Raw genomic sequence first — 21,002 nt, forward strand, 5'->3', positions numbered from 1 at the left:
CAACGTCTAGCAGAGGCCCCAGTTCGCAAGATCTTCAACGCACACCCAGAGCTTCAACGGCATTTCGAGGGAGACTCGGGACATTGAGTCCGAATGGACCATGTTCAGCATCTCCATTGCCGAAGCTGCTGCATTGAGCTGCGGCCGCAAGGTGGTTGGTGCCTGCCGTGGTGGTAATCCCAGAACCAAATGGTGGAGCCACCAGGCTGAAGAAGGAGTCCTATCGTGCTTGGTTAGCCTGTGGGACTCCGGAGGCAGCCGACAGGTATCGACAGGCCAAGCGGAATGCGGCTCGGGCAGTGGCTGAAGCAAAAACTCGGGTGTGGGAGGAGTTCGGAGAGGCCATGGAAAAAGACTTTCGGACTGCCTCGAAGAGATTCTGGCAAACCGTCAGGCGTCTCAGGAGGGGTAAGCGGTGCTCTACCTGCACTGTGTATAGTGCTGGCAGAGCGCTGCTGACTTTGACTGAGAAAATTGTCAGACGGTGGAAGGAATACTTCGAGGACCTCCTTAATCCCACTGACACGTCTTCTGAGGAGGAAGCAGAATCTGGGGATGAGGGGGATGACCGCCAACTTCCGGGGGCGAGGTCACTGAGGCAGTTAAACAACTCCTTGGTGGCAGAGCCTCTGGTCTGGATGAGGTCCGCCCCGAGTTCCTGAAGGCTCTGGACATTGTAGGGCTGTCCTGGCTGGAAATCCCATTACTACTGTGAGTTATAGGAAGGATTCTTTTTAACACTTTGCCATTCTTTGGCCGCTGATTTATACCCCCCCCCCCCCCCCCAAAAAAAAAAAAAAGAATAAAATGACATGATCATTTCCACTACTTGTTCTTCACTTCCTCTTACAAAACTATAGAGTCAACCTTCAGAATAAAATGGATTTAAGGCTACTTTTGAAAGAAGTCTTCCAGAGTGAAGTCAGTTTTCAAAACTTAGTTCCACGTGTCCTAGCTTTGTTTATCCAATCAAATAGATGTGCCCATCTGGGATTTTTTTTACACCATTTAAAAAAATAATTGGCTAACCAGAGCTGATGCTGTTTGCATGTCACATGGGAGGTAAGGTAATGATGGGAAACACTCTGGAGATTCAGCTGTGCTGATCGATTGATACTAACAACACAACACAATACAAGACAGAGACACAAACTGCATTTTACCTAATAGACTATAACAATGCTGGTCTTGTATTTTTAGCCTTTATGGACTCTGGATTTGTGAGCACTTCTGTATGTTTTAGTTCTTAGTTATATTAATATTTTTTACAAATATTTTAGTTTTGACTGAAACTTTTATATATATGTTGCTTAGTAAATATAACTAAAGTATAAAATGTCATAGCAGGTAAATTGCAGACACAGGACATGAGTTGGTTGGAAGAGTATTAAACAAGATATATCTCTAAACAAATGTCTTATATCGTAAGGAAAAGACCCTACATTATTTTACTGAAAACCCAACGACCTGACATTCACCATAAGCAAAAATTCAGATGTGGTGGGTAGGAATAATTTAATAAGAATAGATTTCTGACGGAGTCATAGACATTGTAAGGAATAGATGTAGCTTCTGGAAAACAGCCTTCAGTTTGCGCTCTCTGTGACCTCAGTAAAGACTTCTGATTATTGAGGGCTCAACCACTAGTTTCAGGTCAAAATGAATTAAACATGAAGGCCATTTTGTAAATTATGGTCATTATTAAATTCAGAAAGAAAGATTATCCAGGGTATGTTCATTGGCTAATGACTTGTCAATCACCATGTTCAGCTAAAAGCCTCAAAATAAGACTTCACCAACCAACCAGCGATGTTGTGTTGGCTACACCTATCTTTTATACTCGTTATGAGGAGCCATTTATGGACAGGGGAGGGGGCAGCCATCTGCCATAACTAGTTGGGGGTAGAGGGGAAAGTGAAGATCGACTTATTCTGAAGGTCAAATCACAACACCGGGTAAGGCATTAGCCATAAAATACTGTTTACACATTTCACTTTCTATGTTGCTGAATATTTGAATTGTTTTCTGATCTCCACTGGGGAATGTGAACTTAAAAAAAATATACAGTATGGAGTGTTTTGTTTGTTTGTTTGTTTTACATGTCCAAATATTAACTGTTTGCAGGTGAATATTATGGTACCCAAGCACATAACACTACACAGGCATAAATATCCCGCAATGATGATTGCTGAGATCTAACCAATGCTGTCATTAACCCTTTAAAGCCGGTCGGAGCGGGCACGCTCTGTTTTGTGCAACTATTTTTAAATCCCGGTAGCACTGCAACCACGTAAGCTAGCGCAATCATTTTTTTTGCATATGAAACCGGAGGAGTTGTACTTACATCTTATGCCATCAGCTTGTCCTAGGTCACAGTTTCCTTCCACATATAGCTTTGCAAAAACTGCATAAAAAGCACTTGCAGCAACAAAAACATAATATTCCAGAAACACGCTTTGCCGATCCGATCAGCTGTTTGTAACATTGGAGTAGATGCTACCTGTGCAGAACTGTCAAATAAATACAGCTCTTAAGAGCAGAAACATTGTGTGTATCGCATACTTCACAAATCTATTTTTTAAAAAGAAAAAAAAGAAAAAAAAAACAAAAAACATTGGAGTAGATGTCAGTGCGAAATACCGCATGTCCGCCATTGCCTGCCCGAAACTGTCTCTGTGTTAAAATGTATTTGTACTGTTGTATTTTGATATTGAACTTCTCAACAATATCACAAACTAAATGATTTTGAGCAATAAAACAACTCAACAAACCAACTGAAACTAAACAGATTTTTTTAAAGAACATAAATGCAAAAAACCAAACAAAATATTAGAAAACTTATAATAAACGAATAACTCTGGATCTTACATTAACTGTTATTTTTTCACTTTGTCAGACAAAATGATAATCAAGACTGTCTAATGAAGAATTCTCTCTAATTGGCTAAACATTCTCATGAAGTGACATGTTATGACTTAACTAGTGCAGCTGAAACAATTCATACCTCTGAAATTCATTCAGACCCAGGTTAAACAATAGTACTGGATAATTAGACACAAGCTCTGACAGGCACAGCTGACAAAACCAGAGCAAACTTGTTATTCTTAAGATGGAGTAAGCAGGATATTGTGGTCTTAAAAACTCAATTAACTTTGTATTTGCAAATAAAAAGTTGTGTGTTCTATCACTCGCTGTAATACAAAGTTTCTCTGGAGCTGCTAAACCCACTTGAACTGTGACCTCAGCACTGAACTGAAGAGGAAGCTGATTGCTTTAGACGTGTTCTCCTGTGTCTCCTGTGTCTCCTGTGTTTAGTTACTTAGACTAATTCTTGGAAGCCGTGTTGTGATCTGTGTCGTATGTACCTGAGTGTGTAGTTTGTCGGTGTGGTGAAGAGGCAGCCGCTCACACTTTAAAGGAAATCGTTACCTCTTAATTAGAGCATTACTGCAGTGATAAAGTTACACCTCCAGATAATGATGTGTCTATCGGAGGCACATACAGAGCTCTACCTCTGCTAACTTTCTTCCTTTTCTTTTCTCTTGCTTTGTTCATTCAACCTTTAGTCTTTTTTTACTTCCCTCTATTCATTCTCACCTTTTATTTTATTTTCTTGATTTCCAACTCTTCTTCTCACAATTTTTTAAATTCTTTTTTCTATTCAAGTTGCAGTTCCACTAATGGCCACTTGAGGCCGCTTCCAAAAGTGAGTCAATATCCATAGACTCCTATGTTAAAATGTCCAAACTTAAAGCAGAAATAAACATGTTTACTTTAAAATAAAATGTGTGCCAACATAGGATGCACCAGCCAGCTGCTTACCTCATAACCTTTTAGGTTTAATTCAGCAAAACTATATTTCTAACCACAAGTCTAAGCGTAGGAGCAAAGCAAAAATTACTGTTTGAAAAAAAAAATGTTTTTGATGGCATGCCAGTTAGAATGATTACTTTTTGTCTCCTGGTTTCCAAGGCATGCTTCTGTCTTTTTGTCTCTCTTGGCTCTTCACCATATTCTTTGTGTTTTTACATTTAACAGCTCTTACATACTGTGGCATCATGTATATCTGTGAGTCTGGTGACAGTTACAGGACATTCCCGTGTGTGTGTTTGCTGACAAGCAGTGTTTGTAGTCTCGCAGCACTGACAGCGTCAGCGTGGCGCTCGGTGCTACACAAGGCCCTTCAGGCTTCCTCCTCTCTGCTGAGGCTCAAAATGGCTTCTGTCTCACATCTCCGTTCTCAGTCATGAGCTACTGACGCGTGTTCAAAGACGACAACAGAGCTGGAACATGGCAGCCGCTTCGCCTGCCTTCAAACCTGTTTACAATCGAGTGAGCTGAAGACAGTTCGCTATGACCTCATACCTGAACGCTGCTCGGTCTGTCAGCTGCTTCAGACACTTTGCATCTTAATGGCTTGAACCTCTCCCACAGAATCCAGACCACTGATACGATTAAAAGGGTTAAGTTGTGGTGTTAAACGATTGGCAGTGACTCCCAGTCTCTCAGTATATGAGTTTAGCGCCTCTATAGACTGTTTACTGTGTTTTTGCTTGCTTCGGGTACTCTGTCTGATTCCTATAGCCATATTTCTTGTTATAATAGCTTTTGGTCTTTGTTTTGGAGAAGGAAAACCACAAAAAAACAGGAAAGAATGCCAGCTAACCTCACCCCAGGGTCATGCTAATGTCACATTAATGCAGGAAAAGTTCTAGTTGATTTTCTCAACGCAGTATTGATTCATGTAGTAATGCTCGCGTCTGTTTGTTGGAAGTACTGAAACACCGTAATGTTTGTTTCTGACTCCTTCACTATGTTAACTAGTTGCTATGTTTTCTGTTGTTTGATTTGAAACTAAGAATTTACCACATTAATCTGCTGCTGTGTTCACTTAGTTAAGCCTCAAGAATTGCAGCCATCCTCCAACTAACACCTGAAAATGTTAAGTTAAGTAGCAGCTGTCTGTGAGCAGATGAATGTGTGATGATCCACTGAGGCTAATGAGATCAAACACATTTAGGGCTTTACTAATAAGCTGATGGCTCAGGCTATATTTCTGTTAATTAGTCAGTAATTAACTGAGGCTGTTATAGAAACTTGTTAATGTGAAACATAATCCCAAAAGGCAACTAAGTAAAGGTGTGTGTGAACACTCGGACTGAGCAGCAGTAGCATTGATGCAGAGATGCTCCAGCATGCAGGAAGAGGTGTTTATATGTGCTGTTTTCACTCTATGTTTCTGCAGTGCCTCCTCAGTTCCTCAACTACCCGACCAACACGTACGCCTATGAGTCAACCGACATCGAGCTGGAGTGTGCTGTGACAGGAAACCCGCCGCCGACCGTCCGCTGGATGAAGAACGGGGAGGAAGTCATCCCGAGTGACTACTTCCAGATAGTGGTGAGTCACTCAGAAAAGTATACACATACAGTCCTTGTGAAAAATGGCGGTACAAGGTACAAGATGGCGGCGCGCACAGACGCAGCGGCCCGGAGCTCCTACACTTTTGCACTTTTGGTGGTACTGTGTATTATTTCACACAGTCTGGGGTTACTTCAATACAACAAATATGTACACTTGGGTTTTAAGGGGTATTTATTATTTTCTTCTTTTTTTGGGTTGTATGGAAGCCCCAAACGCAATTTCATTGTTCTTGACAATGACAATAAATAAATACTACTAAAAATGTGGACACACCTACAGAGGTAAACTAAGCCCACCTCAGCTATGAAATACCACATATGGAGTTCTGTAGCAAATAAAAGTATTAAAAAGTAGCCTGTGTTTCACATTTTAGACCATAGCCTTACACGCGTCACCTGTTACTACACGTTATAACTCTTTTATCTTTTCACCAGTATTAATTCAATAGCTTCCAGCCTACAGTAGTTACTGTGTGTAAAATACCCATCTGAAAAAAGGGCAAACAGACTGTAACTGTAATACACATGTATTCCAAGTTTACTAGGTACATATTGTTAGTACTGTTTTTTGCCTTAAGAAAAGCTTAAATTTTTGGTCTCTTAGATTTACCAAGGTGCTAGAAACAGAGGTTTTGGTCCATATTAGCATGACAGCATCACCTAGTTCCTGCAGATTTGTCAACTGCACATCCATGAAGCAAGTCTCTCATGCCACCACTTCCCAAAGGTCCTGTATTGGATTGAGATCTGGTGACTGTGGAGATCGTTTGAGTACAGAACTCACTGTCATGATCAAGAAACCAGTTTGAAATGATTTGAGCATTCTGACATGGTGTGTTGTCCTGCTGGAAGCAACCTTCAGATGATGGGTTTTGCTGCGGTGCTCTGACTTCAGTCAGCAAGGCATTTTTGCCCAGAGATCTGCAGCTCGCTGGATATTTTCTCTTTTTCAGACCATGCCATAAACTCTAGAGACGGGCGTGTGAAAGAATCCCAGCAGATCAGCAGTTTCTAAAATACTCAGACCAGCCCACCTGGCACTAACAACCACACCACACTCAAAGTCACTTTATTCCGATGCTGAGTTTGTCTTCACCTTGCCTACATGCATGTGATTCCATTTTCCAGTAAAGAAGCATTTTAATAAACATAAACAGAATCTTTAAAAAAAACACAAATAAATAAAGCAGCACAGACACACCATTTTTTCCCGTATATGTTTTTAATGTGAAAAATTATGCAGTTATAACAGAACCGCAGGGAGCTGTGAAATCAGTGAATTTGAGAATTAGAGAGAGCGTTAGAGAGAGAGAGAGCTAGAATATGGACTCTTGTAATTGAATAATCCAATAATCTGGGTCATCCAACATATTCTGCTGCAGACATTTTTGTTCATGCACACTTTTTGATTTGGTGTAACTGACATATTTTTCACTTGTACAAAGCTCTTAGCCAGACTCTTAATTTTCTGACATGTTGTTGCCTTTCTTGTGTCTTAGGACGGCAGTAACCTGCAGATTTTGGGCTTGGTGAAATCAGATGAAGGATTTTATCAGTGCATCGCGGAGAACTCTGCCGGCAGCTCTCAGGCGATGGCTCAGCTGCTGCTCCGAGAGCCAGGTAGGAACACACACACACACACACACACGCACACACACACACACGCACACGCACACACACACACACACACACACACACACACACACACACACACACACACACAGCTTACACATGTCATATCCCTCTGCTGGTTACAACCTAAACATCCAGCTGTCATCACCTGCCATCCTCATTTCTATCATTACCTCTTCAGTTTCAAACTTTTGTTCATATTTCTGCCCCCATGTGGTGGTAGTCTATCTAATTAACTGGCAGATGTCGCTGATTAGAGTTATTTAAGTTGTAATTATATGTGAGGGAAGCAATAATTATAAATTATAACATTATTAGGGTTTACAGAGGAATGGTCTAAAGTCCTGACCAGAAGTCCTGGTTAAAGTAATATTAATATATATATTTATATGTAAATAAGCATTAATAATCTTTTTGTTGACTTACAGTAATTTTGCAATGACAAATATTCTGAAATTCATATTCTGAAGCCCAACAGTTTCTCTGCAGTCTGCTTTATGGGTACATTTTTTCCACGTTAAATATTTCCTATTGATGGATTTATTTTAGCTCTATGAATTATGCTAACTTTGCTAAAAAGAACAAGATGACTTAAACACCCTGCACGACATCAGTCATGTTCATCCATGTATATCAGGTTTTTTTTAAATGTGTGAGCTAGGTCCCTTTAAGCTCTGGGTTCAGTCCATCCCAAATACATTAATACAGACCCTCTCAGTGTGATCAGAGGTACCCTACAAAGATGTATCTGTTCTGTTAGGGTGTATAAAGAAGCTGGATACAGGTAGAGCGTGTGCAGCTATTAAATCAGGGCTTGCTGTAACTCTTTTAGCTGCTTTTGTGTTGGTAATGCATACAGTGATGCTCCTCCTATTTCTTTCTTTGCCTACACATTTAATGTAACAGTAGGTAATTAACATGTGTTTGCTGTGTTTGCTGTTAAATTTGTTGATTTTGTTTTTTTTCTGAATGGCTGTAGGGTGTTGAGAGTGAGAGTGCTAATGTGTATTAACAGTTTAATTAGATGCACATTGTAATGTTAAATTGTATCTGTAATATTCTTGTGTTAGTTTATAGAAGGGCAGCCTTGAATGAGCAGTCTAAAGACATTACATTTTGTTTATTGGATATTAACTCTAGCCAATAATTATTTTCATCTTGCTTCCCAGAGGAGATTGGTTATAGCTACCGACCAGCGATGGACAATTAATTTTCTCAGGAGGCCACATGAGAAACTGGAACTGTTTTGGAGAGGCGCAACAATAAACTGAACTCGATTCTACTTGATATTAATTGTCTCTTGTCTCTTCATAAGCTTAACAACAGTTCCAGGTTCTCATGTATCCCATTGGGAAAATTAATTGCCCACCCCTACATAAAGACAGTATAAAATATGAACATACTTTCTAGCTCTGAAAAGTGAAGCCATTGGAGAGGTTCCAATGGTCCTATGGAAGTCTATGGGAAAATGGGCTTTCCCTGAGGAGCTCATGTTTCAGTTCAAGTCAGTCTTGTAAACTTTCTCCACTGTTTGTATTATAGAGGTTTAGACAAGTGAAAGACTCCTGATTCATTCTTGGGAGGAGACACAAATCCTTTTAGGGCTGCATGACATCTTGGTGTATATCAATACAGATGTGGTTTGATGACCATTGGAACAGTTTCTGTGTTCACTCTGATTCAAACCCAGTCATTTCTTCTATAAATAGGCTGAAATAGGAGTGAAAATACTCAGTTCAGAAAGAACCAGAGTTCAATTTAAATAGACTAAATGCAGCAGGTGTGAAAACATTGAAAACACAAAACAAAATCTATATCAAAGACCACCTGACCCAAATCAGCAGCCTACTGGTCAACCGCTCAAACCACTGGATCATCCCAAGTTTTCCACCTTTCATTTTTTAGTTGCTCCACCCTAACTGATGCTGGATACACATTTATTAGACTTTATTTACCATACAGAGGGCTGGCCCTTTCAGGGCGGTCTGCTCGAGCAACGATCCTTTGGCCCTGTCCCCGGTGGATGTGGCCTGTTCTTACATTTGGTTTTGTCAGTAATCACATCACAGTCACAGCTGAGAGAACAGCAGGAGCTGGCCCATTTTGGCAAAGCCATTATTTGTTGTGTTGTTGTTTGTGTTGGTGTTGAAATCCAGTTAGTCATGTGGAGCGACATAAGCTACCATCTGACACACCCACAGACACACAAATGCACAGTAATAGGGAGATGTGAACAGCTCAGCCACTCTGCAGAACACCTGAGTCAGCACAATAGAATCATTTTGCATCTAAATGGACCAGCAGCTGTGTGCATGTGTGGATGTGTGCGTTTGTTTATGTGTATGGCTATAACCACTCTGAATTATCCTGGTTGTGATCCTGGACTATGTAGTATCTGTTTATTTGAAACCTAGATGTTTTAGAGAAGCTAAGCTCGTTGCGAGATAATTGTTACAGGAGCTCGGATATGTGCGCTCGTGTAAACAGCTGATGCAGGCTACTGGTCACAGTCTGCAGCCTGCAGTCTTCAGCTGAAGTCATGTGATGTGAGTGGAACAAATGTGCTGCCAGCAGCAAATAATCATCTTTTTTTATTTTTAGATTGCATTTTTAGTCTCCAAGTCACAGAGGAGCACATAGCTTTATTTACTGCACAGACAACCAGGCTTTAATTGGAAATGGGCTGCGTGTCTTCTGTTATCATTTAAACTTAACTCACCACAGCTGCTTTTTGTTGTCAACACGAACTTCAGGCTTTCTTCATCTGTTTTATATTAAAAGCCTTGCAGTGAAGCAAGTCAGCATCGCCAGGCTTTATTGTGAAATGACAGCAAGAAAATATTTTTAAAAAGAACCCTGATTTCAAAAATATATATAGCCTATTATAACATGAACATCAGCACACACACACACACACATGTGTGTGTACATATATATATATATATATATAGCAGCTGAGCGAGACAGACAAATATGAAGGCATGCCGGCTCGGACGTCGCCCGGATCAACAAGGTCCGCGTCAGGTATTGAGGAACCAGGGCACCCTGACGAGAAGTGGGCTACACTGTAAACCCGGATAAGTTCAATACACTTAAATCGTTTGAGGAAACCGATTCCCTTCAAATGATTTGAGTAATCAACCCAAAACAAAAAATTAACTGATTTAGTCAAGTAAACTTAAAAGTAAAATTGTCACAATTTACTATATTGAGTCATCGCTACCTAAAGTGTTTAAGTATTCAATATTTCAAAAATAATTTGTTTAAGTACAGTTAACTTAATACTAATAGAAAAAACTAAATTGTTTAAGTGGTGCTAATATTACAAAACTCACTTTTTTGCGTAGTGTTTAATTAAAAGCGTCTTTTAATTAAATGTATTATTATTACTAAAACTTAATATGTCAAGGCAAACACACTCAAAACCAAAGACCACTAAGGTGTTTTTTTTTTAACTTTATTTATAACAAAACAAGACTTTTGTTTTCCTTTGAACAATATTCCAATTTTTACACATGGCGCTTCTAAGAAGACATTTCTTTCAGAAACAAACACAATATTTCAGTTGTTCCTAGCCACTTCCTAGTTTTTTTGAACAGTAAGTTTTTTGTTTGCACAATTGGGCTTCCAATAAAACATTTTCTTTAAAACAATCCTTTTAAACAGATAAAACTGTGTATCACAAGTAAAGAACTTTGGTGCAACACTCTGGGTAACAAGTTGTAACAGTAAAACTTATTTTCACAAATATTTTAACTTGGAAAAATAAAAACTATGGAATAAGGAATGGCCCCAGCGAGACAATGAAATTAAAGGAATAGTTCACTGATTTTACATAATAAGATATGTTCTTACCTTAGCTTTGACGAGTTGATGTGTACCAGTCTTGTCTTTGTGCGTGCCCTCAGTCATGCAAATGGAGCAAAGCCTCTCCCATATATTCCAAATACCTCCACTTTTTGCTCCTTTTAGAAGCTACCGAGCTCCTCCACGTTTTCCCTATTTATGTAAAATTACATGAAAAGTGACACTCTCCAAGTTTAGTTTAACTAAATTTAACGTGTGGATTTTCTAAGCCGATAAGAAGGGGTACTATATTACAAGATGTAATAACACTGTAGGAGCACTTCTTCATCCCCCCAGGAACTCAGTCTATGCTCCAGAGTGCACTAGGGTTACTGCGCGCTTGTAATATAGTGCCCCTTTTTATCGGCTTAAAAAATCTATCCGTTAAATTTAGTGAAACTAAACTTAGATAGTGTAACTTTTCATGTAATTTTACATAAATAGGGAAAACGTGGAGGAGCTCGGTAGCTTCTAAAAGGAGCAAAAAGTGGAGGTAGTTGGAATATATGGGAGAGCCTTTCTCTCGCACAAAGACAAGACAGGTATGCATCAACTCTTCAAAGCTAAGGTAAGAACATATGTAAAATCAGTGAACTACTCCTTTAAGCCCTGGTTTTGCCATCCACTAAAAACAAAAAAAGACAATTACAAACACAATAATGACTTCCTGAACTTGAGAAAAAGCTGCTCAATGAAGAGTGAACATTCAATGTATCTATACACACATTGAAAGCTCATTTTTTAGCCTTTGGAGTTTTGGAGGAGGATCGTTTCGTCCCAGATTCAGCATAATCTGCTGGATAAACAGGAATGTATTCTTCATGCACTTTGGGTACTCCAAGTGGAGTGCATAAGTCAGTCCAAACAGGAGACACATTGCCAAAGGAAGACTGCAGATGGAATCCATTACCACATTGCCCTCTAGAAGGATTCCCAGCTGGGAGGGGTTCAGTTCTTGCTCTAGACTTCCGTTTTCACCATTGAAGATGATTCCTATTGGGATTTCAAGGTCACCATCAGCAGCATTCTACAGAGGGGGGGAGGGGGACTGTGAGTTAACCTGTTGGTGGAGAGTAAGTCCAGAGAGAGGAAAAAAACACGAGTTTTTCTGAAACACGAGTCCCGTTTGCAGAGTTCAGTACGATGTACCGCACGGAGCAGCGAGGGCCGAGGACGAGACGCTGCTCAGCTCTGTATGGCGCTGCAGCGGCGCACATGTTAATAAAGTAAACTTTACGAGAGGCCGTACAGGTGCAGAGGAGCGGTGTTCAGCCCCTCGAGCCTCAGCGAGGGGCTGAGCGTCAGAGCGCGGCTGTGCAGAGAATAATGACAGGTTTATTTGTCCGTGTGAACGGCTGGAGGTGCCCGGCCGTGCTCTGGTCCTCCTCCTCTGACTGGGGCCGGAGTCCGGACCCGGGCTAACCCTGAACACGGTTTGGATGTGCTCACATCACACAATGGAACCGCGCGGTTTGGATGGACGAGGAAGATGCTAGAACCATTACGCATGAGCAGGGGTTAAGGCTGTGAGGGTTACAGCCTTAAAACATTTATAATAAATACTTTTCACTACTTTGCGGATTTCACTTATTGCGGGTCGTTTTTGGGACGTAACCCCCGCGGTAAACGAGGGTTCACTGTAGATTGAATTAGCGTGCACATTTGCGTAATGTAACATGCAACTATTTTTGCTTAAAGTTGAAATATAAAGATTTAACTCACCAGTTTGCGTGGAGGTTTGAGGAAAAGTACTCCCTATCGACTGTAGACTGAAACAAACATGTCCAATCCCAGGCAAAACCACCAAAAACGATTTGTCTTATTTTTTCCTGACAAACAAGTCCAGACGTCTCTTCGGTTCCAGTGCCGGGAAAAATATGGGAGGGGCAACAAAAACTTAAAAATAGTGAAAGTGCTTTCAACTAAACATGATCAGTAAACATCAAATTTACTTTTATTATTTGAGTGTTGAGTTTAAAACTTATTCTCTTATAAAAAATTGAACTTAAACTATTTATTAGAATACACTTAAAATAGAAAGGACCATGTTAAATGTATTCATTTTAGTGCATCACATGCAAAACAATATAGGTTAAGTGCAAAAAGCTTCCACCAATGAGTTCTGTCTGACACAGTTATATGATTTTAGTTTTACAAAGAAAATTAATTACCATCAGTGATTATAGCTAAACCATTTGAATGCAAATAACTTTTGGGATTACAGTGTACTGGAACAAGAAGGCATCGGTGGGCAAGAGACGAAAACAGGGCGTTGTTGGAATGCTACCACGCAAGTAACCCTGGCGGAAGGGGCTACATGAATATTTTGTAACACTGGAAAATAACTCAAAATGTTAGAAATATTCCAGTGTTAGAAAATCAGCACTGCCCAGTGTTAGCCATTGTTAATCTTCAAAACTGACTAGGTTACTTTTAAACATATAACACTGTCAAAAGTGTTAATTTAACACTCAACAGTGTTGTATTTAACACTCAGAGGTGTGGACCCATATAGACACTCTCTAGTGTTAATTTAACACTGGAGATTTTGCTGTGTATGCTGGTGCTGGGGGAAAGTGTTTCATTATAATTCTTTTGGTTTCACATTCATTCACTTTAAGTTTGGACATCCAGTTCTTGACTTTGGTCAGAGAAAAGCCAATGCTACACCGTAAAAAAAATCCTAAAAAAACAGTAACATTCTGGCAGCTGGGGCGCCAAAATAATACCATAAAATAACTTTCTCATGAAAATACAGTTATTTTCAGTAATGACAATACAGTTTGTTGCCCTGATTTTACATGGGATTTTGCCTTTTTCAAGTGCTTTTAAACATTACAGTTTTTTACAGTCGCTAACAAGCGCCTACCCATACTTCAGATACTTTTTCTAAACTCTTAACACAGACCCACACCTACAAAACACAATTGGCCAAATGGATAATATCCTTCCCAAAAATACACTTTGTTAAATATATACTAACTCCTCATTTCAAAATTAGAACACATCTTTCTCTGCACACACTAACTGTACAAAAACACTATAAATCTGACTCAAAATGAAATTAGTCTGTCAAAGAATAACACTTGTTTTCACTTCACAAGGTACATGCAGTCAAAGTACACCAGGTTTCAAAATACTGGCTATTATTGACATTACAAAAACTGCATAGACTTTTATGTTTCAGTTTCACAGGTATTTGCATGCGAAACATGCAATCCACCATATTGACACCAGAAATGTCTTGGTTGGTAACTGTATGTCCACATGTACAGTAATGTTCACATTCAAAAGCATTCCAGTAAAAAGCAAACAAGTTTTTGTTTCTTTACTGTTTACCACAGGAGGTACAGTAGAAACACGGTATGATAGGACAGAGAAAGTTTTACAGTATTGCTTACAGTGAACAAAATATCCATGAAACACACAAGAGCATTCTGAACAAAAAAACAACAGCAAAAAGCCAAGCTAAAAAGGGGGGGAGGGGGAGGGGGGCTAAAAAAAGGCAAAAGATTTGCATCTAATCTCTGCGATCTTCAGGGTTAGGCCACATGTTTTCATCAACATCACATCTGATGTTATCCAAGTCGATGCACCTGGGATAAAACCGCCTGGTATGTCGGATCCACCGACATATCATTGCAGAAGCAGAGGTTTTTATACTGTATCTAAGGTTTGGAATATTGTTTTTGCGATTGTGGGATGTTGTGTGTTAACATTCGTAGATACTACAAGAACAGTCCATAGTTTTGTTGGGAGGTATAACTTGTCTGTTAAGAAAATGTAAGCATTGTGGAAATGTGTTCACTGACTGCATATTGGGTGAACACGACATGAAATGTGTGAATGGTATGGCCACAACAGACCGATGCTGTGCTAATTGTGTTTACAGTTTTGCAAATGTGACAACTGTTTGGACAAACGCTTGTTAGCGACTGTAAAAAACTGTAAATTAGGTACATTTTAATGTGATCAAACAATGAAATTACCTATAAACAAGGTCAGTGAATGCGGCAATATGAATAATAATACTTAAATGTACAGAAATATGCAGTTAACAGTTGGTTTAAATAATAATGGATTGCATTCATATAGCGCTTTTTGAGACCCTCAAAGCGCTTTACAATTCCACTTTATATTGGAATTACAACCAATAGCAGCACATTGTATATTTGTTTCCTACTTTGTGAATTGCTGCTTTGCACAGGAAAGAAATCAGTTTCTTTGTAGGTCAAAATATATTTAGTATTTTTAAAATAATAAACATATTTGTTTTTAACAGGTGCTTCAGCAGGAGAGAGCATTTATATTATATTGACTCCAACAGGTTGAAATATTTTGAGATTAATAGCATAAGACAAAACACGTGAATACTTCTCGTCACCTGTTACCTGCGCTGTCACCTGTATGCCTTCATCTAACCTGCTCTGTCTTCTTTTCTTTCTTTTGTTCTTTCTTTCTTTGTCTTGACTTTAATCACTGTTCGGTGCGTTGATTCTCCCCTAAGCCAGCAGCACAGATGGCGACACACACTCAGACATTAACAGGGTCAGATGGTTGGTGTTATCACTTGGTTGCTATCGCCACGGGAACCAAGCTTCCCAGCAGGCTCACAGCGGCCAATCAGACATTCCCAAGAGAACTCACAGCGGGTGTGTGTGTATGTGTGTGTATGGGGCCGGGTGTGATTGTCAGCATACCACCTTGTTACCCTTGACGATGCCAGGCCTCTTGATACTTGGAGTGACTCTTCTCTGACACACACACACACACACACACACACACACACACACACACACACACACACACACTAATGGTTTTGTTCTCTTACACACTCAAAATTGCTCTCAGCGTGCATTTACGCAAATATGTTGTTCACTCAAGGAAAATTCCAGAACACACACTCACATGTAGTGCAGCTAAGTGGTTTCATTAATGCAGAATAAATGCAGGTGGTGATGCTCTCTGAATAAAGACACAATTTGAACCTCTCATTTTTTCTCTTTCACAGCATTAATATAAAGAGCCAGCTTTCCATACTCTTAGTATAACTAAGTAAAATATATTTTACCCTTTCATTAGCACATTTGTTACTACCTAATATGGAAACTTAACTAGCTGTTGTTTAGAAATTTCATCAAACTGGAATGTGACCAGCAACTTTATAAGTCAATTCATGGAAGGAATTTTGTTTTGTTTGAGCATCAAAAACAACCTTAAGATATCCGTCTTTTTGCTAATCTTAGCTAGTGCTAGCCAGGATGGTGCTCTAACTGCAACACGATATAGGCCCTTGCCTAGCTTGCTTTAATATAGGAATATAACTGTAATATGAGCAGGTGGCAAAAAGTCCATTGATTGTAACATGTTGGCAACCTGCAGTCCTCATTATTTACAAACCTTTTCCAGTCTATCTGAGAATGACTGCAGTCAGTCTCAATCTTACCATAACTGTTTGGGGACAGGTTGCTTCCCACCAGATGATATTGAATTGTATGATACCAACCTTGACTATATGATGCTATATGACTGCACTAGCTAGCCATCTATAGGGTCAAGCTTGTCCTGTAGATATTTAATAGATAATGGTGACAACAGACAGTGCAAAAGATCCCCGTAGCTTCCAGGTGGCAATGGCAAAAACATGTTTCTTGAAGCTTCAAAATAGAAGTTCACAAACCAATGGGTAGACACATTAGCGTGTCCATCTTTTATAATGTTTCTGATTGTGACTTGCTGGTCAGTCAACTAGCTCCTTTATTGTGTAAAATCGACTCTTTTCTTCACTAAACTTACAGACAATTCAATATGTCAGTGTGTTTCTCAATCATACATGACATATGTGACCTATTATGCACAACAATGCAGCTTAATGGTAAACTGCCATAAACACCACCAATCTAGTGGGAAACTTAACATAATGAACATAAACCTAACTTTTTCTCACAAGTGCTGCTGCAGTTTTTATGCCACCTTGAAAATATATAAAGTAGTTAAAAATCTCATTACGTATTCAACCACAATCATTTCTATCTAAAATATCAAGTGTCCTTCTTGAGAAAATGACATAAAATCCTATTATTCTCTAGATTTTTTTTTTAGTGCACTTTATTTTTGTGTTAATATATGCCGGCAATCAGTGGGAATATCTGAGAGAGACAAATAGGGGTCGACAGAGGTTGATGGTGTGAATTCTTTATTTGGTGTGTATGATAATGGCTTCATACATGAGTAGAAAAGACAAAAAAGATATCACACTTTTCTCCCGGTCTCTGTTTTACAGTCTCCTCAGTCCTCTCTTACCCCTCTCTGCAGTACAGTCTCAGTTAAATCCTGGTGTGGATGAAATCTAAACTCTGGATCAGGATCTAAACTGCAGTCCAATCATGTCTTTATCCCACCAGTCTCTTTTATTACTTTGTCCTCTCTCATTTTCTTGTAATTATTCACACCTATCCATTCACCTTTCCTCTCCTCTCTGTCAGAATCTCTTGTTGGACAGTTTAATTCTTCCATAATCCACAGTTTATTTTCCATGTCAGTCCAGCCATCCTTCACCCCTCTTTTTAACATCTCCCTTCTTTTGTTTCCACATGCAGAAATTTACCAGTATTATAAAGTTCAGGGCAAGAAAGAAAAGATGTTAAACTGTTTCAACATTTTCTTTCACATACACACAGTCATCTGCTCTTTCATTAGTCGTTAATTATTGAAATTTGTCACAGATTCCAGTTGAATGCAGCTTCTGTGACTGTGTGCATTCTTATTTTGGGCCATAAATCTCTTTACAGTTTTTTCTGATTGCTTAAGCACATTTTTTGTAACTATTGGCTAATTTTGCAAAACTCTTCACACAAATAAGAAAACCTGTCACCCAATCATCAAAACATTGTGGTTCTCTTGCAAAAGCAAACACAGCTAGATTAACTCTTCACACCTTCGTAAAAATGGTGTTTCCGTATCAAACAGTACACACAAGCCATCATCTACTAAGCACACAATGCGCCAACTGCACACTGATGGTATGAATACAAAACACATCTGGCTTTTGCTTTCTCTGTGCACAAGGTAGGCTATGTCAGTTTGAGCTCATACTTCTGTCATAGATCCATAAGCATAGAGGGATCCAAACTTCAAGTACTGGTGTTTATTCAAACACATCAAAACAAACACAAGTGTTCATTTCCAAGTATAGGATTATTTGCAATCGCCATAATGACTATATGGGTTACTTGGTCTGCAGTGAACATGCTTCCTCTGCCCCAGCATCTGGTCATCTAGCAATTCTGTAAAGTAACAATTTCAGTATTTTTACATCAATGGTATTGGTGTGTTTCTCATTGGCATATGGCAGTGCTACAAATCTTTGTGCGAAGTGACTGTACTAACCGATTCTCATTTCAAGATGTCCTTATGGTACTTGCTACAGTGTAGCGGCTCGAGTTAGGCTGGACCCGTTGGCCAGCTACCCTCAGGGTCATTCCACGGTTGATTACATGGTCCACTATTGTAGCTCTGATGTCATCAGCAATTCTATTTCTTACTCTTCCTACCCTTCCTCTCCCCCCTCCTCATCTTCCTCTCCCTCCTCCTCGTCTTCCTCTTGCTCCTCCTTGTCCTTGTCGTCCTCTTCATCCTACTTCTTCACCTCCACGTCCTCTTCTTCGGCCTCCTCTTCTTCTCACTCTTTCTGCTCCCTCCATTGTACTCCGCACACACAGCTTACCTGTATTATAGTGCTTAGGCTGATTGCAAAGTGAACTAATTATCTAAAAAAGTTTTCACATGTGAAAGTGTGCCAGACAGTTGGCAAATTAGTGTTAATGATAGCCATACATGTGTATACTTTTGCTAGGAGTGTGTTGGAAATTTGGTAATTGAGTGTTGTGCAGTGAATTGTGCCTACAGTTTTGCAAAGTGTGTGTTACAAAATTGCAAACTGAGTGCAAAGCAGTTTTTGTGCTTTTAGTTTTGCAAACTCAGTGAGTGGTTTTGCTATAAGTCTGAATAGTTTTAGAGATTGTGCTACAGGAATCACAGTTAGGGTTTAAGCATTCAGAAAAAACTGTAACATGTGACATGGTGGGGCCCTACCTCTCTTCTGGGAACAGATGAGTTCCCACAAAATAAGTACAAGAGATGCAAGTTTTGTGTGTGTGTGTGTGTGTGTGTGTGTGTGTGTGTGTGTGTGTGTGTGTGTGTGTGTGTGTTCATACATTATCAACATTGTGAGCACAAAACGTTAAAAGATTTGCATTGCTGGGAACCACATTTTATAGAGGGACAAAAAGTCCATTAAAAGTTTTAAGGTTTAATTTAAATTTACTTTTAGTCAAACAGTCCCAAGGCACCAGTCAGCAACCAATTTAATAGAGAAAGATGCATATTTCCCAACCATTAGCAAAAGGTTGCTGGAATTTGCTCTGTAATTTATTGTGAAATATCTATCTATCTATCTATCTATCTATCTATCTATCTATCTATCTATCTATCTATCTATCTCTATCTCTCTCTCTCTCTCTCTCTCAAAAAGTAAAATTTAGGTTCAGATAAGTCTTTGGGAAAAAATGTCATTATGTCCTCTAAAGTGGGTAAAACACTAGACTCTGCTCTGCATCGCAAATGTATGTTATTACAGCTTGAAGGTCAGGATGACAGCACACACTTTTCATTGTTTCCTCGTGTTTGCCTACTTCCCTTTCATTTTCAATTGTTATTGGCTCCTTTTATTTCATATGTCCCTGCTGTCTGCTATCCTCACAACACGTAATTGGTCCCCTTCTTTTCTTTTTAATTGCTTCTTTTGTTCTTTAATTGTCTCCCTTCTTTTTATCTTTTCCTGCTCTATGACTTTTTTTACTCTTTAAGTAACTCAGTTGTTTTTCATTTAGCTTGTAGTCTGCTGTTTTTCAATTTCGTATACCTTCATGTTTGCTCAGACTGTTTTCTCTTTGCCATAAATCCTGACACCAAATCGCTCTCATTAGGTCTTTATTTGTTTTACCAAGTTGTTTGATTGCCCTGATTTGCTACATAACAGCTGACCACTTGGTCTTTACCACTGGTTAGCTGATTTGTTTGCTTCTCAGCCACTTACAAAAAAAGAGAAGAAACTGTTGAGAAAAAAAAAGATAATAAATCAAGTCTCAGATGAAAATACTCTGACTGTTCACCTGTAACAACCCTGATACAGCTTGGCATTGTGTCTTCTTCTTTGGGATCTCTGTGTTTTGCTAAGGTTATGGTTGGAATTAAGAGGCATCATTTTCAAGTTGGCTACAGTCAGAATTTGGGTAAAGTTAATTTCAGTAATATTTATTGTGAAGTTCAGCATATGCAGGATATCTTGTCCTTGTCTGCCTTCACTGTCGCTGGCTATCAGCTCACATAATTTCCTAGGTATTTGTAGAACATGACCAGTGTTGGGACTAACGCGTTATTAAGTAACGCGTTACAGTAACTACGTTATTATTGTGGTAACGAGCATGGTAACTAGTTATTATGCCAAAATCAGGAACGCGTTAGTCGTTACTGGGATTTAGATAGGGTCGTTACTCGTTACTTCGTGTGGTGGCTATCGCGGAGCTTCCACAGATTAAGTAACATTAGCAAGTGGTGGAGGCCAGCAGGTGGATGAAGGAAAAGGGACGCAGAAGGAAAAGAGACCCGAGGCGGCCGCCGGTCCAAGTGTGAACTGAACTTCAGGTAAGAAGTTATGACCTGCAGTCTCTCTGGGTCAGATATGAACCAAGTTTAGGTGGAGTTTATTTTCGTTATTCTGACTTTTTCCGAACTGCATGCTAGCTAGCATGATGGAGTTTCTATACAGCTGGGTGGGTGCTATGAAGTTAATGATGTTGAACTTTATTTTGTTCATAAGTTATTAGAGTTGCCAACCGTCCCGTCTGGTATTCAGAGAAAATATTAAACGTTTCTTATTGAGGTGAAAAGGAACAGTTTGTCCCGTAATTCAGCTACAATGGAAAAGGCACAAAGCTGGAGTTATTCTGTGTCTTTGCTGCACAGCTGCCTCTTCTTCTCTCATCCTCCCCCCCTCCCTCTCCCGTTTCTACTTCAATCATGAACCTGATCAATGATCAG

At 39.5% G+C, this 21,002-nt stretch overlaps 1 protein-coding gene across 2 annotated transcripts in view; it reads left to right on the plus strand.

The window, feature by feature from the left end:
* dcc (DCC netrin 1 receptor) overlaps nt 1–21,002 on the plus strand; it is a 354,092-nt gene that overhangs the window by 162,729 nt on the left and 170,361 nt on the right. For both annotated transcript variants that reach the window (XM_076886255.1, XM_076886256.1), the window contains exons 6-7: nt 5,246–5,400; nt 6,923–7,043. In XM_076886255.1, coding sequence (XP_076742370.1) covers nt 5,246–5,400; nt 6,923–7,043 — 276 coding nt within the window. The remainder of the gene's footprint in view (nt 1–5,245; nt 5,401–6,922; nt 7,044–21,002) is intronic.

This window comes from Maylandia zebra, linkage group LG7, assembly GCF_041146795.1.
Source record: "Maylandia zebra isolate NMK-2024a linkage group LG7, Mzebra_GT3a, whole genome shotgun sequence".
Lineage (NCBI taxonomy): Eukaryota > Metazoa > Chordata > Actinopteri > Cichliformes > Cichlidae > Maylandia > Maylandia zebra.